This window comes from Botrytis sinoallii (genome assembly GCF_014898435.1).
Source record: "Botrytis sinoallii strain Bc 23 chromosome Unknown BSIN_003, whole genome shotgun sequence".
NCBI classification, from domain to species: domain Eukaryota; kingdom Fungi; phylum Ascomycota; class Leotiomycetes; order Helotiales; family Sclerotiniaceae; genus Botrytis; species Botrytis sinoallii.
The window spans coordinates 3,241,159-3,264,521 of record NW_024066030.1 but is presented as its reverse complement, the minus strand read 5'-3'; the positions used below and the strand labels follow the sequence as shown (position 1 = coordinate 3,264,521).

At 42.4% G+C, this 23,363-nt stretch overlaps 7 protein-coding genes across 7 annotated transcripts; 3 read left to right on the top strand and 4 right to left on the bottom strand.

Annotated features, from left to right (window-relative positions):
- Positions 1-300: 300 nt before the first annotated feature.
- On the bottom strand, positions 301-2,178 carry EAF02_002547 (uncharacterized protein; the record flags this gene model as incomplete). The annotated part of the gene is made up of 4 exons (XM_038898595.1): positions 301-586; positions 647-904; positions 966-1,899; positions 1,951-2,178. 4 exons carry the CDS (start codon positions 2,176-2,178, stop codon positions 399-401), a joined length of 1,608 nt encoding a protein of 535 aa, XP_038762287.1. The 3' UTR covers positions 301-398.
- Positions 2,179-2,634: 456 nt separating this feature from the next.
- EAF02_002546 (uncharacterized protein) lies at positions 2,635-5,186 on the bottom strand (the record flags this gene model as incomplete). Its single annotated transcript, XM_038898594.1, has 4 exons — positions 2,635-3,358; positions 3,416-4,026; positions 4,085-4,736; positions 4,804-5,186. The coding sequence occupies 4 exons, from the start codon at positions 5,184-5,186 to the stop codon at positions 2,635-2,637; spliced, it is 2,370 nt and encodes a 789-aa protein (XP_038762286.1).
- Positions 5,187-6,155: 969 nt separating this feature from the next.
- Positions 6,156-13,552, bottom strand: EAF02_002545 (uncharacterized protein; the record flags this gene model as incomplete). The annotated part of the gene is made up of 10 exons (XM_038898593.1): positions 6,156-6,971; positions 7,027-7,335; positions 7,387-7,549; positions 7,598-8,292; positions 8,340-9,721; positions 9,769-12,195; positions 12,245-12,368; positions 12,417-12,939; positions 12,993-13,461; positions 13,516-13,552. 10 exons carry the CDS (start codon positions 13,550-13,552, stop codon positions 6,156-6,158), a joined length of 6,945 nt encoding a protein of 2,314 aa, XP_038762285.1.
- A 618-nt stretch (positions 13,553-14,170) lies between these two features.
- On the bottom strand, positions 14,171-15,154 carry EAF02_002544 (uncharacterized protein; the record flags this gene model as incomplete). Its single annotated transcript, XM_038898592.1, has 4 exons — positions 14,171-14,287; positions 14,345-14,522; positions 14,587-14,851; positions 14,902-15,154. 4 exons carry the CDS (start codon positions 15,152-15,154, stop codon positions 14,171-14,173), a joined length of 813 nt encoding a protein of 270 aa, XP_038762284.1.
- A 339-nt stretch (positions 15,155-15,493) lies between these two features.
- EAF02_002543 (uncharacterized protein) lies at positions 15,494-16,936 on the top strand (the record flags this gene model as incomplete). Its single annotated transcript, XM_038898591.1, has 1 exon — positions 15,494-16,936. One exon carries the CDS (start codon positions 15,494-15,496, stop codon positions 16,934-16,936), a length of 1,443 nt encoding a protein of 480 aa, XP_038762283.1.
- Positions 16,937-17,725: 789 nt separating this feature from the next.
- EAF02_002542 (uncharacterized protein) lies at positions 17,726-18,388 on the top strand (the record flags this gene model as incomplete). The annotated part of the gene is made up of 1 exon (XM_038898590.1): positions 17,726-18,388. One exon carries the CDS (start codon positions 17,726-17,728, stop codon positions 18,386-18,388), a length of 663 nt encoding a protein of 220 aa, XP_038762282.1.
- Positions 18,389-20,252: 1,864 nt separating this feature from the next.
- Positions 20,253-22,270, top strand: EAF02_002541 (uncharacterized protein; the record flags this gene model as incomplete). Its single annotated transcript, XM_038898589.1, has 4 exons — positions 20,253-20,359; positions 20,432-20,486; positions 20,541-20,692; positions 20,761-22,270. The coding sequence occupies 4 exons, from the start codon at positions 20,253-20,255 to the stop codon at positions 22,268-22,270; spliced, it is 1,824 nt and encodes a 607-aa protein (XP_038762281.1).
- Between the last annotated feature and the right edge of the window lie 1,093 nt (positions 22,271-23,363).

Sequence of the window (23,363 nt, the reverse complement as noted above, 5' to 3'; positions counted from 1 at the left end):
AGAATAATCGCTTTATAAGAATATTCTCATGATTCCCGGTTTACAGTTACGTATATTCTTACTAAAGCAATAAAATCCTCAATATTCAACTATCATATGATGAATATATCAGCATTTTAGTTGAAATGGAAAATAATGAAACTAACGCGAGAATATGACCCGATCAAGACTAGTCAAATTTCAGCTGCTAGTGGGTCGGGATTAGTCGGATACCTCTTTACAAGTTTGTATATCCTTACAAATACTACAAGAACCGGCATCCTTATAGAGAGGTTTTACTGTACAACAGAACACAACACATTACAACATAATTGAGTAGATCATGATTTTCTAGCAAGCGCACGTTAACCTCTGCTTGACAAGGAAACGTCATTCAATTAATTCTTATTCATTGATTCTCAAATTAACTCTCTTCTTCTCATCTGCACCTCTCCTTTCATGTTCGGCATCACGTTTGTGTCAGTGTACAAATTCGCTGGCCTTCCTTCTCCCGGTTTGAGTCTCACGTCCCATTTCAACAACACCTCTGCAAAAGCAATCTTGATTTCGTTGCTTGCAAAGAAGCGCCCAGGGCACGCATGAGTTCCTAATTCGTTGATCGATAAGCATAAATCAAAGAGCGTGTCGAGATTAATGAAGAACGTACCATGCCCAAAGTTCAAACTCTCTGTACTGGACGTAACGAATTGATATCGATTCTCATTTCCTGGCACAGATCGCAGTTTACTGAAGCGGAATCCATCAAATGTGTCGAACGGTGTTTGCTGGTGCGTTATTGGAGAAGCCTCATAGTATGGAACTGTGCGATTTGTCATTTGTGCATCTACTCCACAAAATGTTCCTGATGGAAGGATATGACCCGAGGGTAAAGCCAGTGGTGAGGTGAGATATCGACGCATCTGGACTGTTAATCGGGACAATCATGAATTAGTCTCAACATGTCTCTCATGGGGTGGATTCTTTACCAAGAATTGGTGGGTTAAGTCTCTGCGACTCTTTGATAAAACTATCCATCTTCCACAATTTGGTCAATTCTACCTTACTCAATTTTCCATTTCCCCCAGCTGTTTTGTGGTCGGCAATGACGGATTCCAATTCTGTTCGGAGCGGAGCTACATGTTCGGGATAGGTTGCCAGGTCATATAAGAGATGGGATATCGTAATGCTGGTGGTGTGAATAGCAGCTAAGCTCACTGTCAATTGATCATGGGCCAATTGCTTCACATCTATCTTTCCACCCTTCTGCGGGGTATGTGATAGTAACCATCTGATAAGTTGTCCATCATTTTGTTCTTCGGCTTTCTTTTCCCACTCTGAGGGATCGAGTGCGGCTTCGCGTTCTAGGAGTGGTTTCAACAGTTCTTCGGCTTTCTTGTGCACACCAACTAAAGTTCGGAAATATAGGGGTGCCAGAATTTTACGTTGCCACCAAGGGCGTTTCCAGAGCATTCCAACTGTTACCCCGAGGATTATCGTGTATGCAATCGTCGCTTTGATCCACTCTTCGTCACGGCACAACGGCGCACCAACAAATACTCTTCCAGATAACAATGCAACCACATTTAGTACCTTTCCATACACTGACACGTTCTTCCATCCTTCGTCGTCATCCGGCAAAGTTCCGATGTTCTTTTCGAATGCGTAGTCTACCTCATCCCATAACGTATCAAGGGTTTTCGAAATGTTCCGAGTAAGGTCCTGCTTGATTGAATTAAGAATCGGTTCGGAGAAAATTTTCTGGTCTTTTTTGAGCAAGAGGTGAGCCAGATGTCGAGCGTACACTTCTTTTTCAAATGATATCTTTGCTTCTGGGAGAGACTTTATGATGTTGATGGCTGAGTTTGGCAGAATGACAATGGGAACACGATCGGCCGGTACAACGTATGGCGAATTTGGGTACTTTGTAGGATTAGTATTAACCGCATGTTATTCTGGAGTTTCAAAGCTTACAGTTTGAGTGCCGATTTCTAGCGACTCACTAACATTGACATTTGGTTCCACTCCTACAATCGGTAAATCGAGATCTTTTAACCTCTCGAGCAGCAACTCTTCATCGGGCCTCTGAGTCCATGCAATTAAGATGGGAGCTAGAACAAAGAATCCTAAGATCAAAAAGATACTGTTCCATTCTAACTCCAGAGGGTTTCGAAAATTGATTTCCTTCAATCTTTGATACATTTTTCCAGATTGGTTTGGAAATGGAGAATTCTGTGACGCATTATTTGGGATTCATCGATACATATGTGTGGAGCCCGTTCCGCTGCACCTTTCGTCGGTTGCCTTCGGTGTTCATTGTAGATCTCCGAAGCAGGTGGGGATTGACTTTGGGGAAATTTTTCACGGATGTTGGGTCTCAACCAACGAACGTCACCGAGCCTCAGAATTGGAAAGTGAAGTTTCTTGAGCTCTAATTCGATGAGCTGGTGAATAATCATTGTCCAAATTGGCACTCCTATAATCAAGGGTCATCCAATCCTTCACCAACAACACAGATATCGATTCAATCAATCAACTATCCGTCCACTCTCTCCATATCACCAATCATTTTTATACGTGGTATCATTCAAGCAAGGTTATAGTTGTCGCTGACACGATTGTTGTTCTATTTGCCACGCTTACCACCCAACATCCAATTTACTCGGGGACTACATGTTTTTTTGCCATTATTTCCTCTCTCCACGCCCACATTACTATCAAGCCTACACCTGGTCCCGCCAAAAAGGTAGAAGAGAGAAATATCGTCAAAATCAAAAGCCAGCTTTGCTTTAATTTTCCGACGAATTTTAAATCGGCGAAATGAAGAAATGTCCAATAAAATGCGGCACCGTATAAAGAGGTCTGTTTCGCCGCCCAAAGCTCCGAAAAAGCACCCAGAATCGCCTGAATCGGCTGAATTGGAGGTTGCAGCTCTTGAGTGAGGAAAGCTATCGATGTTGAACTACTGAGGCTTCCGTACAGATAAAACGCTGCACAAATAAGAATGGAAATGCTGTATGAAATCCGTAGATACGTCAAATCTGCTGTAGGCTTGTATATCCTGTTTAGTCGAGTAGTGTCCTTCACGATAAATTTCAGAATTCTCAAAAAAATGGTCAAGTAGACTGGATACCAATACCAAGCATTGTCGTATATCCATTGCGCAGACTCAAGCTCGATAGAGCTCCATATGCAATAGGAGGGACCCAAGAAAATCGAAAGTATTGCCAGAGGCAATATTTTTGCGAAAGCTATATTTGTCAGTCGATTATCAAGGGCCGCAAAATTTTCCTGCGGTGATTGAACGTAGTGAAAAAAGAAATAGATTGGAGCAACGAGTTCAATTCCAAGCTTTTGAGCCAGCAAAAGGAATGCGGTAGGGCTGTTTTAATTCTCTTAGTAGGTTTAAAAAAAATGCCAGGAAGCGAAGGTGACTTACAAGATATTCGCTACGGTGAGAGCGTTTCCGCGACGGTAACTTTCAATTGTCCAGATGGTTGCAAATGGTATGGCATTGGCAATAGAGCTCAGCATGTCCAATTTCACCTCTGAGAAGGTTTTCGTCACTGGAAATCCCTTTGGTTCTGGTGTTTTCTTCCAGAAGAACCAAAGAGCGATGAGAATTAATGGCAATGCAAGCTGGGCTCTTCGCTTTCGATTCTCCTCCTTTCCAATACCAGAGTTCGTACTCCAAGGCATTGTCCCTTCCAATGCTCTTTTTGGCATCGGCAGACAGTCCAATTTCGTAGCTCCAACCTGAACCTTTGCACCTCGGTCGGCAAGAATATCTCCTAAGCGTGGAATTATAAACATAGATGCGACCCAATCACCCGTCGTAGCAAGTGCTTCTACACGAGTAAATTTGTTTGCTGCTTTCACGATCAAATTTGCTCTTACGTTACGTTTCTGATAATAGAGCGATAAAGCGCTGTTGATATCTTCAATAGCAGGTTTACTGCCGTCGTCTCTCAGCGCTTTCGCTAGACTATTAGCCATTTCTGCTGCACTTTCAATTGCACAATTTGCTCCTTGGCCAAGATTTGGTGTCATCTAACGAATCTGTATTAGCACAGAAAGCAATTCTCGTCTTGAAGATTTGGGCACAAACCTTGTGTATGGAATCTCCAAGACATGCAACGCGATTCCAATTCCAGTGTTCATTCTCCATTTCCTCGATGGTGACAAAATTTGCCACGATACGATTTTTCCACACTTCGGAAAGGAGAATGTTGCCCGATACGTGATGATGCATGTATTTTGCTACATGATTAGTTTCATCGCCTTTTTTATAGCGCGGAATGCCATCACCAAATGTTCTTTCTTCATTCTTGGTGAACAGAAACCAATATAATTTTCCATCCACGCCACCAAACAATAGAGTCGAAGCGCCCTTTCCTGAACTGCGATGCGTATGTCCGATTTCCAATCCTGGAATTGGTTTAGAGATTCCGAATAAACAACTGTATTCTGCCGAAAGAGCAATTTCATCTCTTTTCAACGCTTCAAGATCTTTTGTCGTTCCCTCCTTTGCGATCTGTCTTCGCATTTCTGATCTTATAGTGCTATGGATGCCATCTGCACCTGCAATCACATCTCCAGAATACCTTGATCCATCTTCGCAGATTACAACCGCTTCTTTACTATCTTGTTCAATTGACCTGACATATTTGCCAGTCAGAACTTTCGATTTATCGGGAAGGTGTCGATACAAAATTTCCAAAAGTGTCTCCCTTTCCAAGAACGTTATCGTGTAACCCAATCTATCCCAAATCAGTCCTTCTATCTAATCTCACTGCAATCTACCTTCTCAAATTGAAAATCACATACCTCTTTCCCGTCAAAATCGGCGCATCAGTTTCAGAAAGCAACCTCCCGTTCTCATCCCATGTCTGCATAAAAACACAAGGTTCAATGTTTTCCGAGACCGCATCAAACATTCCCAATTGATCTAAAATTCGTGATCCATTAGGCATCAAACTTACTGAAGCACCTACTTGTGGCGCTATATCGTGGCGGCGCTCGAGAATGATGTAGTCGATTCCATAGCGTGATAGACAGTGTGCGAGGGTTAGGCCTGCGATCGATCCGCCTACTATTACAACTTTCATTTGGGAAGTTTGAGTCATGATAGCAATGTTGATTGAAGGATTGGGTCTGGATATTGTTTTTTTCTTGTCATTTATGCTATGGTCTACGAAGGATATGTTCATTACATACGTGCGTGAGAAATGATGACTACTATTCGCACCTCCTTCCTCTGCCGGTACTTACTTAAACCACGAGATCCCCGCCATCAATTAAAAGTAACTCAAGATCGAGTCTTACAGATAGACCGGCTTTGCTTGCGTTGATTCATACGCTCTCGAACTCTGAGATGTGGGTCAATATCCATGGTAGAATTGAACATGGAATCCGAAGATTAACCATGGAAACTCATTCGGAGACCGAAGGTTTGTCTTTGGGATACGGTCACCGAGCCGGAGACGTTTAAGATGCTTGAGGATGGCTGATACGAGACATTAAGCATAAGGTATTTAAAAGTATATTTTTCATGATTCTGGCTACACCAGCCTACACCGGCATTCAAGGTGACCTGGTGTTTTTTGTCACGTGATTGCGAAAGTACAAAATGATGGTCATGATGGCAGGCGGTGGATATCCCATAGCGATTGCTTGCTTGATTTTCTCATTTCTGCCAATTCCCTGCCAGCTACGTTAGTCATGTGACAACTACAAACGCATTTCTTGTCTGGAAAACTATCCCTGCACCTCCTGGATATTGATGTGGAGTTTTGGTGTCTATATATGTAGCATCAAAAATCAAAGGATTCAAGCAAAGTTGGCTACTGTGAGAAAAGTAAAAATTTTAAATAGATACATGATCAACCTCCCCACACTACTACAACGAGACCAATGTGATATCCGGGAAGAAAGATAGTATCATGCTTTCATTACTTATTCTTGGCAAGTCAAAGAGCCTTACTTTCAGGCTCATCTACATTTGTTTACCTAATTCAACATATTGAATAAACCACACGGACCCATTTATTCAAGTGAACTGAATATCTATGGAAGTGAATACAAGATGAGTTGGGTCAACAAGATAAACTACATAACATTAACCAAGTATTAAAACAACAAGGATTTCAATCAATATCTGAGCCGCGTTACTTCCTCTATCACCCCTTTCTTATATCATAAATCTTCTTCGCCAATGAATCCGCCGTCAAATTTAAGCTCATGAACTCTGATGCTGCAATATCAGCCCCCAGAGTCTTATAACACCACGTTCTTAAGCTCGTTCCAATCATACTATCCATACCAAACCTGACTACTTCAGTTCCGGGGTCAATATCTTCAACAGCCACATTGAATGTCTGGGAAAATTTCTCTGTTATCATCTCCAAGATATCGGGTAACAAAAGTCTGCGTTTATTTTGCCCAGGACCAGTTTCGTTTCCTGATTTCTTGGCCAGAACCGCGTTAAAAACAGGTCCAATACGTGGCTGTCTCCAAAATGGTATGCTATCAATGTCGAGATTTGCACTCAATTGGAGGGGCTCAACGCCGGTTACGATGAAGCTGTTGGCCAATGGATCCAGGTTCCAGGATGATGAGGGGGCTTTCATCATGGCAGTATCGATGAGATCAATGACACCAGCTTCGTTGATGGTATGAACTCCTGTTCTAGCTAGACCATCTTCGATTCTCTCATTTTGACTCACAAATCCAACTTCGGTGACGACGGTAAGTGAGATGGTGGTTGCTGGTAGACCTTTACTTTGACGGTATCTCGCAAAGAATTCGAGGAAAGAATTTCCTGCGCAATAATTACTTTGTGTTGGGAAACCAGATAAAGCAGATGATGATCCGAGCATGACAAAGAAGTCTAGAGAGTGGCTTGCAACGGCATTGTGAAGATTCCAAGTTCCTGTGACCTTAGGACGAACGGCGTATTCCCAGCTATTCAGGTCATGGCTTGTAAAAAGTCGATCCTGTTTCATAATTTTAGTATTTCACTCATAAAACCCCACATTTCAGTCAACTTACATCTAAAGCCATTACACCTTGCACAACACCGAATAACGGACCGGCAGCCAAGTCAACTGCTTTTTGGACGTCGGAAATTCTCGTAACATCTCCTTTCACTACATCCACAGTGATTCCATCATTTCTAAAATCTTTAATCATGGATGCAGCTTCAGGTCTGTCTTCACCAGAGCGCCCAAGGAAAATCAAGTGACGAGCGCCCTTTTCAACCATGTGACGAGCCAAACATCGACCAAGGCCTCCAAGACACCCAACAAGTAGGTATGAACCATTTGACTTGAAAGCAATTGACTTCTTCTTCTTCGCAAACTGAGACGCGTCTGATTAGCACAATCTTGAATGAATTATGGAATAACTTACATTGATCGTCTCAGTGTCAAAGCTGACAACAACCCTTCCAATTCTACTGTTTTTGCCAAACTCTTCAAAAGCCTGGCCAATTGCAGAGACAGGGAAAACCGATAGATTTGGGAGGGGTTGGATCTTACAATCTCGATAGTATTGCATAATTTCGCCCAAGATCCTATTGATGTCAGTGTGAATAGATCCCGTCGGGAATGTGTTAACTTACTGAGAAATAAGATCCGGCTTGTGTTCGAAAACAAGAACCAAGTCCATGGCAATAAAAGAAGCGCCTCTCTTGAAAGGACTCATGTCCAGTATACCTTGATCTAGGATATCGGTCTGTCCGAGCTCAATATGACGACCGTGGTGTCCTATACAGTTCCAGGTGGCTCTCAATTGCTCACGAACAAGCGAGTTGAGGGATACATCAACTCCACGGCCACCTGTAGTCTGCATGATTTCAGCTGCAAAGCTTGCATCTTTCGATGATAAAACATGATCATCCTGAAGACCATATTCTTGCATCAAGAATTTCTTCTTTTCTGGAGTTCCAACAGTAGCAAAAATTTCAGCACCAATCATTTTTGCGATCTGAATTGCCGCAAGTCCTACACCTCCAGTAGCAGAGTTAATGAGTACCGATTCTCCTGGTTGAAGCTTGGCAAGATATATTAATCCATATATAGCAGTTAAGAATGGCATCATAATACTTGATATCTGATCGAAGGTCTCCTCAGGTTTAAGTTTCTGGAGGAATCTGGAGTCATATCTTTCGATGTTACGGAAGTTTCCAAAACCAGCCCAACTTACTCGGTCGCCAATGGCAACATTTGTGACCCCAGTACCGATGCTTCTGACTATACCAGCACCTTCAAGACCCAGTATTTCCGAATTATAAGTTCCTTGCAGCGTTGCGAAATCCTATAATAGTTTAGCTTTGAGAAACCAGAAAAGTCTTAGTCTTTTACCTTCATGTTCAAACCGACTGCTTTCACATCTACCTCGACTTCTCCAGGTTTAAGTGAAGCTTCCAACTCATCGTCCTTAAAGTGTATCGTATCAAAAATACCGACGCGCTCGATCCCCAACCTGATACATTTTTCTGGCTCATATGGGATCATTTTCGGCTCCGACTCAACCCCAGCAACAAACTGTTGATCCAGTAGAGGGTCTTGAGAAAGTCTGCTGACATAGAAAATACCATTTTTGACCATAAACTCTTTATCTTCGTCTCCACTGTCAGCTGCATCCAGAATGGTTGTTATGTTGGAGATAGTCTGTATAGGATCTCGATGATCCAAGTCCAAAGTTTTAAAAGTAAGAGTTGGATGCTCTGTCTGAAGACAGCGGCCTAGTCCAATGACTATTCCAGCATTAGGATCGCCTCCCTCCAGAAGATTGCCATGAGTAACCCATAGCATATTTGTCGCTCCACTTGCGATTGACTGTATTGTTGCTAGCTCTTGGCTCGTCAAAGATTCATGAAATATACTAGACTCGGACTCCACAATAAAAACGTAGGTTGCTTTTGTATGAGCGTGGGATTTGAAGTCTTGTAGGGAAATTGAGGTGATTAACCTTCCACTCTTTGACAATCCAGAATAGATATGAGAGTCGAATACCGTTGGAGAAGTTCTTGTGACGAGTACAATCTCTCCTGCTGGCAGATCAGAACTGGTCCTTTGATGGGGACTAACTAGCAAAGACTCTTTGTCTTCAAGAAGTGTGTAAAGTCCAGCCAATTGAAGATCTGTTTTGATTGTATTGCCATTCTTGAACTCTGAACTATAAAGCAGCATGTTTCCACCTGGTGTTAATAGACCTTTGAGTTTTGTTAAATCAATCTCGTCGCTAGGAAATTGAGGCACAATGAGCAAATCAAAGAATGTCTCCGGGACATCGTCTAAAACCAACTTCTGCACTACAACACCAGGGAAAGCTTCATACTTGACTTTTATTGGCTCTATATCAACGTCGCCGAGAGCCATAACAGTATAAGTCTTGTACCGACGAAGGGATGAACCGCTTTCAAGAACTCTGTGAAGGTTGTCGGAAATCATTGATTCTGTATTTAAAATCTCACAGATGTTAAATCCAGGACGTTTGTGGACAATAAGATCGAGTAGAGAATTATCAGTCAAGTTGGAGACCATCTTATCGACATCTGGCTTCCATACAGTGCGAAGGTATGGGTGACGATCTATCGTTCCAAGGTCATCAAGGGCTTCCGAATACTGAGTACATGACAGCTCTTCAATCTCAAACAATGGCTTGCCTTCAGGTGAGAAAAGCTGACACCACCCATTCATGGCACGTAGACTGAAAAACTCTGCATGTGCAAGGACCTTGCCTTTTCCAGGGGTCAATTGAGTGATGTGATCATCATCGGCCCAGGACCATAAGGAGACATTAGCCATTGACGTTGGAACAAATGATCTTTTAAGCCGGCTAAGGAGCCTTTGTGTGCTCCAATCAGTGCAACTTGAATGCAGGTGTCCATCGCTGCGGGGTGTACGATATATGCGGAATCATGCTCAGAGACACCATCAGGACAGAGCTCAGTGTCCGCAACGGCTTCTTCCAGAGCTGGATTGGTACGGATATTACTTAACCCATTAAAAGCTGGTCCGTAATTCAGCGAAACTTTTTGGAAACCACGGTACCAAGTTCGAGCAGCCTTTGGTTCTTGTAACTTACTTTCATCGAATCTTGGAGCCATGGTAACAGCTTTCTTCTTTGTGACAGTTCCGACACAATGATTCGTCCAATTGCCAGCTTGAATAGACGATATTGTGAACTCCGCAATCGTTTTGGACGTAATTGAAGCAGTTATGGTGGCGAATTTCATTGTGGTAACAATCTCCACTTGGGATCCAGAGGGTGGGATGTTTAATGCAGATGTGATGCTAATGTTGGGAAAGAAATATCGGAACGCCCCATTGACCGTCAGTTTGTCGTGGAAAAATTGACGAGCAGCCTCGGTTGCAATTGCTAAGTAGCCAGTTCCGGGCAGCACAGGTTGCGGTCCAAGTTTATGCTCCTCTAACCACGGGAAATTCTTAGAGTCAAGCATATTCCTCCATTGTCTTTGTTCCACTGAGGACCCTGGAAGAATGGCACCCAGTAGGTCGTGGTATTTGAATTTCCGTAAGCGATGTTCTTCACTTGGTCTATTTTTGTTCCTTATCTCACCGGCAGAGTAGTTCCATGAGAACCTAGGAAGATCAACAATCGGCAAGCCAGTTTTTGTAATTATAGCGCCACCCTCTCGTTTTTCAATGGCGTTGACGCGCTCGACATTCACCGAAAATCCTCTCATAGTAAGAGTTCCAGCAAGATCCAGAAGACGAGTCACAGAGCTCTGTCCACGTACTAAGGTGGAAGCATAATCCAAGTCTTTGGGTGTTATCCCGAGGTTGTCTCTTATCTGTCTCAAAGGACCAGCTAGAGCAGAGTGAGGGCCAATTTCGACAAATTGTGAAATTCCAAGATCTGCTGCCAATGCAGCTTCAACCGCTTCAGTGAATCGTACTGGAGACTCCAAATTCTGACGCCAATAGCTAGGTCCTGGTTTGAAATTGGATGGCATTTGTTGAGCAGTTACGGAAGAGAAAAATACTGGATTCTGCACTTGAGCTTGATTCGTGGTTTGAGATGCGCCAAATCTAGAAAGTGCTTCTGACAAGCGACTTTCGTAGTCATTGCCGATATTCAGCATGTGATGTGAGTGATAAGCTCTACCGCCAGTCTTCAGCTCACGAACGAATACTCTGTCAGATTCTAACTTTTTCTGAACTATGGTAGCAGGCTCAATATCACCACTCAATGTAACACTGTTAGGCGAGTTATAGCATGCAATACGCAGTCCGTCGGTGAGATAAGGTTGTATTTCTTCAGGGCCGGCGCCAACAGCCAACATAGTACCTTTCACTTTGAGAGTGCCAACCCCTCGTCCTCGGTAAAATGCGGAGATAATAGCTTCCTCGGCTGTTATGAGGTTTGCAGCATATGAAGATGCAATTTCACCAGACGAATGACCGATACATGCAACTGGCGTTACATTCCAAAGTCGAAGAAGCTCAACAAGAGCTATTTGAACGGCTGTGCAAACAGGTTGTGAAATCTCGACATCGTTGATCTTACTGGTTACTGCAGGCTCCATCAGGACATCTTCAATAGTCCAATCGGGAGAATCATCCCCTAGAGACTGCAATGAACGGTCAAGCTTCCTTATCGTGTCGATATATGATGGGAATGTCAACATCAGTTCTCGACCCATCTGTGCGTTCTGAGCTCCTTGCCCTGTAAAGATGAAACCAATGTTTCCACCCTTTCCCCTCTTTCCGAACGTAATCTCGTGTTCCATGAGATCCTCCTCTACATCATCTTCTCGTGCTACCGTGTATGCGCAATTGAAGAAATTCGATCTTCGACAGCCAAGAGTGTACGCAAGGTCTAGTATGTTATAATCTTCTGCCACGTTACGACACCTTTCAATGTTACTTTTCAACGTAGAGATATCATGAGCAGAAAAAAGAAGAAGAAATTCTGAACGGGATACAGCTCGCGCCTGCGAGGCAGATTTCGTTCCCACCATTTCGACTGACTCAGATTCTTCACTGCTAGCTTCCAGATCCCTCTCATCCTGACCCCGTCGGGTGTAAGTCAATTTCCCAGGTAGGACCGAGTCGGCGGCTTCGACAATTGCATGGGCATTAGCTCCTCCATAACCGAATGAGTTTATACTTGCGCGACAAGTAGAAAAGCCTTTTGGCCAAGGTGTCATTTTTTGAACGACCTCTATCCTTCCACCCTTGAAATCGACTATTGAACAGTCAGTGCATGATCTTAGTAGCTGCACTGTACAACTTACTTTTGGGATTCAATTTTTTTATACCAATTGTTGCTGGTATCGTGCGTTTTTCCATAGCTAAGCATACTTTTATTATACTTGCCAAGGCACTGGCTGCTTCGCTGTGTCCAACATTGGTTTTCACCTAGAAGATTAATTATTATAAATTATACACTCAGACAATATAACATACCGATCCAACAAGAAGTTTCTGTCTGTCCGTGCCGTTAACGAAAACATTTCCAACACCCTTAATCTCTATTGGATCTCCAACTTGAGTACCAGTGCCATGTGTCTCGAAATATGAGGTATCTCTTGGGTCCAGACCGGCGAATTCATAGGCTGTACGCATTACAGTCTCATGTCCCTTCGCACTTGGCTGGGTGATGCCACTGGTTTTTCCATTCGCATTCGTAGCTGTGCCTCTAATTACACCACGTATAGGATCATTATCCCGAATGGCATCAGACAAACGCTTCAAAAAAATTGCACCAACACCTTCAGCACGGCCATATCCATCAGCTGACTCGTCGAAAGTATGACAAGTAGATGTAGCTGATAGAACACCAACTTTCTCTGTACTCATCTGGGTTTCTACGGCGAGCATCAGATTTGTACCACCAACTACCGCAGCATCAATTTCTTTCGTCTGTAGCGCTCTGCAGGCAATATGTAGAGAGTAAAGAGAGGAAGAGCAAGCCGTGTCAATTGTGAGACTATTGGCACACTCTCAGTTGTGCACCTAGAAATGAGTTGACAGGAAACTTACCTCGGACCACAAAGATCAAAAAGATAACTAACTCGGTTGCTAATTATACTGTAACCAGAACCTAATAAACTATAAGGCCTCGGATTGTTGTGATCTCGATGACCTTGAAGGTAGTAGTCGGAAGTGAAATTTCCAATATAACAACCTGTATTGGAGCCCGACAATTGGCTCAGCGTAATCCCACCGGACTCAAAAGACTCGTAAACACACTCCAGCAACTTTCTTTGTTGAGGATCCATTGCCTTCGCCTCCTCTTGTACAATACCGAAAAACGCCGGGTCAAATTTCCAAATATCCTCATTAATGAAATAACCACCTTCTGGAGTTATAGAACCAGGTCGAGCCTTGTTTGCATGAAAGCCATCAATGTTCCAGCGTGATAATGGCGGCCTCGAAAGTCCAGAACGTTCCTCGGCAAGCATCTTCCAGAACTCATCTGGGGTATCTGAGTCGCCTGGGAAGCGACATCCTGAACGTCTATTAGCTACTTCGTTTCTTTCAAAAAACACATATAATAACTTACCCATGCCAATGATGGCAACAGGCTCTGGAAAAGACATGGTTATGATAATTGTAAGAGTAATGTACGTAAAAAATCAACAAATGAACATAACGATTGATAGAAAGTAGAGAATACTGGAAATCAATTTGTGATAAGATATCTGAATTCGATGAAATCTAGAAATCGTATTAGGTAGATGCAGATCTGTGGCAGGAACCATGAGCTCCTTGTGGGGAAGCATCGTCTCTACATAAAGCTTATTCACCTTTCTCCATGTTTGCGGTTTCGTGTGGCCTTCCAACGGTGATGTGGGTCCTCGGTCTCCGTTCTTCCAGGTGTAATGTTACATCGGATTCCGATTGTTCGAGAGCACGGGCAGCTTTGAGGAAACAAAGCAACTGAACTCAAATTGAAGCGTTAGAATCGAACAAAGTATTCAATCTTGGCTTCACTTTTGTAGTCTCATGCAATATTCTTAAACTTAGATTTTTGTAATCTATAGGCAATATAATATATAATAAAAATACAAGTATTCGCGTCTGCATATGAATATCCCTCCACGCTTCCAGCTACTCTCATGTCATGACTAATCGCCAAGCCTCCTCAAGGTTGAAATTCAAAACTGTGCCAACTTCGACGTCAAGAACATTTATCCTGGTGTTTTGATTGTGTCTATTCATAAAGCCGAAATTACTATGCTGCTATTCAGCTTGGAATCCAGTAATATGCCAGTCTCTGGTTTGGAATCTAGCAGCTTTAGAGCTTCCCTCAATTTCGTACTCAACTCCGGTAGCTACAAAAATTCACGTCAGTCAATCAGAAACTGGAGGCTCTAGAGGTAGCAACTCACATATGAAGGAGTGAAGATGCTAAAATGATCACCATCAACTCGAAGCTCTTCAACTATAAAGTTGTACGGATACTTTTGCCAACCTAAAGCATATTCTTCACGAAACCAGTCGACCTCTACAACCTTCTCTGTCGGTACTACCTTGAGCGCCCTTATAAAAACAGCGGGTGGCGGTCGTCTGAATCTCGATCTATCGTCAACATGCATGTACCTTTTAAAGTGAAAGAATGAAGAGACTGTACCTTCCGTTTTCCCAAGTTGGCAACTCCCAGACTGAGAGCGCATGGATAATATCATTCACAGCTTGCTGCTGTGCCAATCTACTCTTTGCTGTTTGATCCGGTACGACTGGAATATGAAACTGAACTGGTGGTGAATCCTTTGGTCGCCAGTCCGGAAAATCAGGATATGGCGTATCTAACAAGATTATTCCAGCGACACAAAGTTCTGGAATATTCTCCAAGCACTTTGCAACTTGAATCGCTATTGACCCGCCCGCAGACCAACCTGTAGCAAACTTGAGTGATGTTATGTAGGTAAGAAAGTGGGAAACTCACCACCAAGTAGGACTTTGCCTCTGGAGACTTTTCCCCGGATGTATCCAGCATACAATTCGCCCATTCCTTTGATACCATGTTCAAAAGTACCGCCATCATTGAGGTGTGGATATAATACTCCCCATACGTTGCGGTTTAAGCTTTCAAGGAAGTAATAGGGTAAAACCGTTCCACCACCATCATGAAATAGGAATAATGGAATTGCAGATTTGTATCGCCGAGGGGCTTTCTGGATTAAAACTGGATTCTCCATAATTTATAATAGACTATATTTAGGAAGAAGTTGAATGCATTGTAAGAAAACTCCAAGAACTCTTGATGATTTCGATTCGGGGACGAAACAAGACAAAATACCAACTAGAAAGAAGATGGGAAATTTTTGATCACCAGCAAGGTGAATATTCGGGTTTAATGACCGGTGGCCGGAAACCCAGACAGGTTGTGGATATCCCGCGGACCTTGGAAAGTGGCTCCCAGTTCATTTACATCACAGAATACAGAGAGCACAGCCCCATCAGACATTGCACAGTTCAAAAGCTCTGCGGTCTTTGACGTTCAATGAAAATCAATTTTCTACCCATTTTCTCGAAAAATGTCTAGCAGCACTCCCCCCAATCAGGCAATGCCTTCCGCGACCGAAACTTTAATCACTGAGTTGACGCCACTAGATCACCTCATGCCTCGAACATATGTAATCAGTATGAATTGCAGTTGGCCAATCTCTCGCCGCAGTAACATTGAAGATATCCATAAACACTTGAAGCGAGGTTTGGAGCAGACTATAAAGGAAATCCCTTTTCTTGGCGGGTCTGTCGTCCCTACGGGTTCTCCTGGAAAGTTTTGCATCGAAACTTTACCTGGAGATTTCGAAGGAAATCAATTGATATTCAATGATCTCCGTACCGGAAGTAGGAATTCATGGCCACATTCATACAAAAATTTAAGAAAGACAAGGTTTCCGAGTACTCTCTTCACAGACGACTGCCTCAGTCCAGTGAAAGAGTATATGACTCGGGAAAGACTGCCGGTTATAGCTGCTCAGGCAAACTTCATTGATGGAGGATTGATTCTTCATCTGAGTGTCCTTCATACAGCATGTGATGTACTTGCCTGGAATAACATCCTCTCCATTCTATCGAAGAACGTGAAAGCTTCTTGGCCCACCGAAGCCGAAGTGTCCCTCAATGACGACTTGCAAGACTACAAGGTCTTACCTAGCTTTCTTGATAGAACCCCACTCATGGGCGGAAATCTCAATGTTGAGCGAATGGATGTTCGAGAATACAAGCTACAACTTGCCAATTCAAAGCTCGAAGATCCTAGAAATCACCTTATCAACCCTCCCCCAAAGTCAATTACTGAGATGGAAAATGCCCTCTTTTGCATTTCCAACTCAAAATTGGGAGAGCTCAGAGATTCTATCTTAGCAGAAGGTTCAGCGGCATCCTGGTTAACAGTGAACGATGCACTGGCTGCGTTAATGTGGTGTTGCGTCAACCGTGCCAGAATATCGAACGGGAGTCAAAAACTTTTACGGGGAAATTTATCTATTGCATATGATGGTCGTACAGTTCTTGATCCACCACTGCCCAAGAGATTCATGGGAAATTCCTCTCTGGGGTTTCCCATCACCCTTGATATTCATCCGAAGTCCGTTTTTGAAGCAGCACTTGCTATCTCCGAGTCACGAAACGATTTTAATGATAAGCATATAAGAGACATTATCGGGTTCCTAGATGGCTTGGGCGATATTACACAGGAACGTGTATCATATGCCAAGACTCTAAATCCTATTTTGGTCATTAGTAATTTGAAAGATATGGGGTTTTATGAGCAGGACTGGGGTGGAAGTTTGGGATTTCAGGATGCTTTGAGGATGGCCAATCCTTTCTTAGACTGCATTCCTAGAGTAGTACCGATGCCGGCACAGCGGAATGGAATTGTAGATTTGATTGTTTGGATCGAGAAATCAGCAGCCAAGAGATTGAGGGAAGACGAAACTTGGAACAAATGGATTACGCCTGTATTCGAGTAAGTAATAGAAACCAAAAATCGTCATTGGACATTTCGAAGGGTTGTGGACATTGAGAGCGTGGGAATTGTTGTAATTATCTGGCGTATTCAAGTTTATGTTTAGATTTACACAAATATATTTCTCTACAAATACTGTAGATATTTCAATATCCAGGGGTTTGCGATGTATAAGTGTTGGCTTAAAAGCTGGTCGACTTCTCTGGTCGTAAGTGTAACGAGAATCTGCTGGGCACGAAAACTGAACTTGATAAGATTTAGTATATCTTTGTAGAGTCTCAAAATATAGCTGCATATCACTGCAAAGTCTTGTTCTATCACGACTCCCCGATTTCACACAGTTATATCTGAATCGATATGCATTCTTTTTGAGTCCTTGGGTTGGTAGCCTAGCAAAAATGGTACTATCCCACTCTATAGATTAGTACAACGCATTGTACAAAAGCATGTGCACCAAACGATTGTGATCCAGATAGCTTATGACTGCCAGGCATTTTACAGAAAGAGACATTTCACTTAAACAGTGGCATGACGATAATATTGAGTGAAACCGAGAGATAAGTTGTACCATTGACTCAAAGCTCGGATTGAAAACTCCAAGTATATGCAAACCGAGGCATAAGAGGATACGTGCGAGTATAGCAGCGGTGGCCGATGGCATACTGAGAACACCGGCCATAAGATAAAAGCTGAGGTGCACTCGACCTCCAAATTATCTCGAACATCTCACAACTCAATTTCTCAAATTTACATACATCTCACTCCAAGGCATCTGTATTCGACCGAGTATACAATGACAAGCCACAGATCCGAATCGAAAGCAACGATCAAAGTCCGACCACCTCCATCATTCATCGGCGGGGTGCAAGACAAATCATGGACTCCTACTCCAGAGAACTGGCTCTATGGAGCGTGGTACATGACCCATACGTCTCAACAATATTACTGGGAGCGTACGAAGAACTTTGTCATTCAATATGAACCGGTCATGAATGGAGTCTGGCCCTGTACAAACCAAGAGCTGGTATCTCTTACTCCCCTCAACCAGCCAGAACGTATTTACACCGCCTTTGGAATTGACTCCCCCATTGCTGGCCTCGATGATGCTTGGCTGTGCCAATGTACAGGACATCTGAGCCATATATCAGACCACGTTGCATTTCTGGCCTGGGGTGCCGACTCGCAAAATGTGGACTGGGTCGTGCTGTATTCAACTCCACTGCCAGGAGCTACAGTGGGTCTTCCTGCACAAGTTGCGATTATGAGTCGCGAACGTTTCGGTCCGGACAATACGATGGTGGAAGCAATCAAAGAAGCTCTTTGCGCTGCGGGGAATTCGGAGTTGACCAAGCTGGTGGATAATTTGCGGCCTTTGTTGCAAGAAGATCTCGAAAGTGAGCGGCCGACCTGTGAATACCATGTGGTACAAAATGTAGATTCTTTGACTAGATTCTGATATATCTATAACATAGATAACAGAAAAACATAAAATGAAATTGCTAATCAAGTTTATTAGCCATTCACAGAACGTCAGAATGACATTTCGTGGATGTGGTTATGAAGGCGATCTGCGCGACTCCTTCGTCTTGCGCCACTTACATATTGTAGCACTCAAATAAAGTTTAGGGCTAACTCCGGGAAACCAAAATGCCACCTTTACTACTAATCAGCAGCATTGATTATCAAGGGAGAAGGAAATCTGCAATGTGTAACAATGAAGTAGAGTTTGACTTGAAAATATAAAGTGGAAAACAATCTGCGTGAAAACGGGGGGCTTCCTGTGAATGCAATGATTACCGCTCGTTTTAAGATTGGGAGGATAATGTTTGCTTGTTTGAGATCAGTTGGGGGAGACTCCGACATGCATGTATTTTTGAAGGGAAAGATCCAAAGACGGAAACAATTCATCCCAATGACATTCTAGTGTGAAGTTTAAACAAGATGAATCCTGACAGTGTCAAATTGTGTCACAGTTTTTATAGCTAAATTTCTGAGGACTGATTAAGGTTGTCGACTACCGGTAGCTACCGGGAGCGATTGGAATGGCGACACACTAATTGGGTTTAAACCTTATGTGAAATCACGGAAAACCAAAACACCGATCCAGGCACTTACAACAGATAACCACCCCAATTCCTTAAATAACGGTCAGCCCGGAAATGCTTGGCTGTCTGTATCTAATTTAGTTCGACATATATGTAATTGTCAGGGTCTGGATACGCACGAAATACGAGATTAGCGCCTGTTTGACGATCAGATTTCAAGACATCTGAACCAAATTTTTGAATCATAGCGATTATTTTACAGACGTGATTTCGAATTCGTGCTGAACTGTCATTTTCGTGAATTGTTATACAGACGAGGATTTCAGGAAATGTGATTGTCAAATGGGGTCTAAGTTTCAGATCTGTCTGTTATTCCTTAAATAGAATATGTGACTGCGTCTATAACTGAGGAGCATTAAGAAGGTAAATAAATGAATTGAGTTATGTTATACCGCCTTCGTTAGCCAGCCAGGATCACATTGTTCAGGTAGAATGACTCTCTTAGTTGCAGAAGAAAAGCGGTGTAGTAAAGTTATTCCATATACCTCCGTGGAGGCTTTCTTTTAAGGCTACATAGGTATTTATCACTGGTGAAAACCTTATTGATTGTAATCAGCAGGTGAGTGACATGCTCATTATTAATGCCAGTCGCGAAAAGTAGATCCAAATACCATCTAAAACCCTTGACTCTACTTTTAGGGTTTTGGTCGGGCGTCCGTTATTGTTCTAGATAGCATACGCGTTGTTTTGAAGACCGAATTATCCATGTGCGTGTCATCATGCCGGTATGAGCTCGGTAACCCTAAATTCTGGGGAAATATGACTATGCTTGACAGGTATGATTGAAACCACAGATTTGCAAGGGGGCCATGCTTCAAGCGAGTTACCATGATATGCCCAGGACTTTTTTTTGTTCAACGCCAATATCACTGCCTGTGTTAGCTAGTAAAGCGTGAATAGGGTATCCCCTGTTTAAACTAACTACATTAGAATAAATATAGACTATACACATCAGTAATCAACATTGTGAAGGCAATAAGATCTACGGTTCAGATGGTAGAAAGGCTCTTTCATATCATCTTGTGGACCGCCCACCAGGTTGTAAATGGCTACAGTAGATGCGAAAGTTAATCAATTTGACCATGACGTCCCGCAGGCGTGGAGATTCAACATGCAAGTGGGTTATGCGGGTGAGCCACTTAAGACATTTGCAAAGAGAAATCGAAAAAGATAACGATAGCTTCGATACGGATATCAACTTGATTATATTCTCCGATGACCGATTGTCAAGAAAGCACTCAAGCATACTTTGGTTCATACATCAATTCTACTTCTTCTGCCTCTAAATCAGTCAAACCACTCAAACCACCCCTCATGTCACCGTAGGTCACTTTCTTTCTTTCTATCTCCAACTTTTTGCTGAAAATTATGTTAATTATGGCTTCAAACAACAGACCACAAAAACCTCCAAAGCTACGACATGCTTGTAATGAATGTCATGCATCTAAGGTCAGAAACTATTAATACCCTCCCAGAACCGTTTAAAATATTCATTTGGAGTAGGTCAGATGCAGTGGAGAACGTACAGGATGTCGACGGTGTGTATATAATCAACAAAAATGCACCTATAGTGTCTCCATGGTGGGAAAAGTGCAAGGCCATCGGAGGCGAGCTTCAGTCCTTAAAAATACAACAGTGACAGGAACAGCTCCTAGGCATGTTAATCCAGATAATCATTACCCATTCGAGAGCGAAAACAAATGGCTAACAAGTTCTGTATTAGATCTGGTAACCAGTCATTAAATATCAACACTTCAACAGAGATAATATCTGTGGCAAGCGCGGATGTCATACATAATGAGGCCAACGGCAATAATTTGAACAGCAAGCCGAACGATGTACCTGTGGAAAGTAGTGAGGCCATAACTTCTTCACCTACGCATTGCAGCATTCTTCCTGGGGAAAACAACGACAAAGTTACCACAAGCTCAGCACCAGAGAATTTCTCGACGAGCTTGGAAAGCATAGATACATCATCCTTAGAGACTCCAATAATTGAACACGAATTCTCATGGGATTTTAGTTCTGACGAAAGAGCTGATGTCCTCAACTCGCTTGCGCTCGAGAACCCCTCGAATGTAGATAGCATGAAGAATCCGGAATATGGAGACTTCGAATATGACTTTTCAATTCATGAAGTTCCTGCGACTACCAGCTCCCAAGATGATAGCAGGAGTCCCAAGAGGCAAATTGCTGGTCCAATACCGATTTCACCAATTCCTACATCCCATCCTTCTCGGAAAAGGACTCATTCAGACTCGTCAGAAAAACAATCTCAACACGCCCAAAATGATTTGCGATGGAGATCCCAATCCCAATCATATACGCATCCAACAATTTCAACACAGCATCATAATCATGGCTTCTCTCGTGAGATGTATGAGTATCCGGAGAGTAATGCTTCCTTCGATGCAGATTGTGGTTTTGATCGAGGTTTCACCTGCCACTCTACCACGAGTCAAACGAATGTGAACCACCAAAGTATGAATCGAATGCCACAGACTACACATAATAACAAAATCTCATTTCCAGCCCAATCTCATTATATAGCCTCTCCTATACTTTCCTCGGTCACACAATATGAAGCTTCTTGGCGCTTCACATCAAAGTGCTTCATAATAATTAGCAAACTCCAAAAATTACTTCGAGATCCATCATCTCTATCTCTCGATGTGATTCTTGCTACCAACAAAAGTGCAGTATCTGAGCTGGCTCAAATATTTGACAGTACACTATCTTCAAACACAGCAAGAAGTGTAAGCCCGGAAGACTTTTTCTCTACTCACTCTGAACTTCAATCAGCTAATAGCTGTAATTCTTCACAATTGATGGATTTTACTCTTTTAATGATCTATATGATCACGCTAAAGCATATTCACGATCTCTACTCGCAAGCCTGCTTCATATTTACTCAAGACAACCATCGAAGGCACTCACCCTCTATTCCATCACCCCGAAACACACCCTCCAGCTCTAGTTCGCCATCCTCAAATCCTTTCGGACTTCCACAACTCGATTTTGGCACATTCAAAATCGACATTGCTGATCAAAGGAGACTATTTTCGGAGATCATAGCCATGGAGCTTGGAAATTGTCTGAGTGCTTGCACAAGACTAAGGAGTTGTTTCTTGATGCAGCCCGGTGATATAAGTGCTCCGACAGGGTTGATGGAAGAGACGTTTTTGGGTATCGAAGAGGGGTTGCAGATGATGATAAAGCAAGTCAAGATATGATTCACGAGAATTGGCCAAGGGAGTCAAGGTAGTGACATGATTTTAATGTGGCGTTTTAAGTTTCAGTTTTGCTTTTTAAATCTCGATCTGGGTGCGGAATGATTAGAATCAAGTTCAGACACTTCTTTTTTTTGTATCCATAGAAAGTCTACACAATATTTTATGATATACTATTACATATTGGACTATGGAATGAGTATTGGGTGTCGTGAATTAGCCTAATCAGTCATATCTGTCTTTGCATATTAATAGAAGTGTCTATGATATTTCATGATTACAAGACAAATCTTTAAATACTATTAAATCATCTATCTTTCATATTTTCCTCGATGTTACAAATTTTGGCTCTTGATTGGTTTTACTAGCCTCGTTCCATACACGATCAGAGTTGGCAAACGATTTTCAAGCTACAATGGCCCAGATTATCAACAATTCTAGGTGGTAATTTGACATCAACAACTTACTAGTCAGAGCATAGTACAAACCCTTAATTGTAATAGTTCCCGATCACAAAAGTATAGAAGCTGTATCATTCGTGAAATTATCTATAACTAGTGATGCACTGTTTAAAGATGAGAACCAGTGCTCACTACTCGAGGCTTAATGTTTATGCAATGCTATTTCCAATATTCTTGTTCTAAAATTGGCTATTATAAGCTTTGCCTTAAGAACAACCCCTCGAGATGCAGATAGAAAACGCAGTGAGGCATACTTCTGATTAGTTTATTTTATCTGCTCTATTCGAAAAGAAAGAAAGAGCGCTGAGCCATGTAATACTACATACATCCAACTCTCATAAAGACAGAGGTCTTTCTACAAGAAATGTTTCGTTAGTTATATGGAACTTTTGCATAAGGAAGCTGAGTGAAATAGATTCTATATGTCTTTTATATATACTTATCTCTCGAGACTTTGACATATACTTAATTAGTAGAATAGAAAGCCTCTTTCAAGAAGTATACTTTCCTCAACTGAATAATTAATAAGATATTGAAAAAGTTTTTTTTTTTTTACTACAGAGTATCATACTTTGATTTAAAATAGAATGAGTGGTATCTAGTAAAATAGTAGGTTACACAAAGTGTGTGTATCA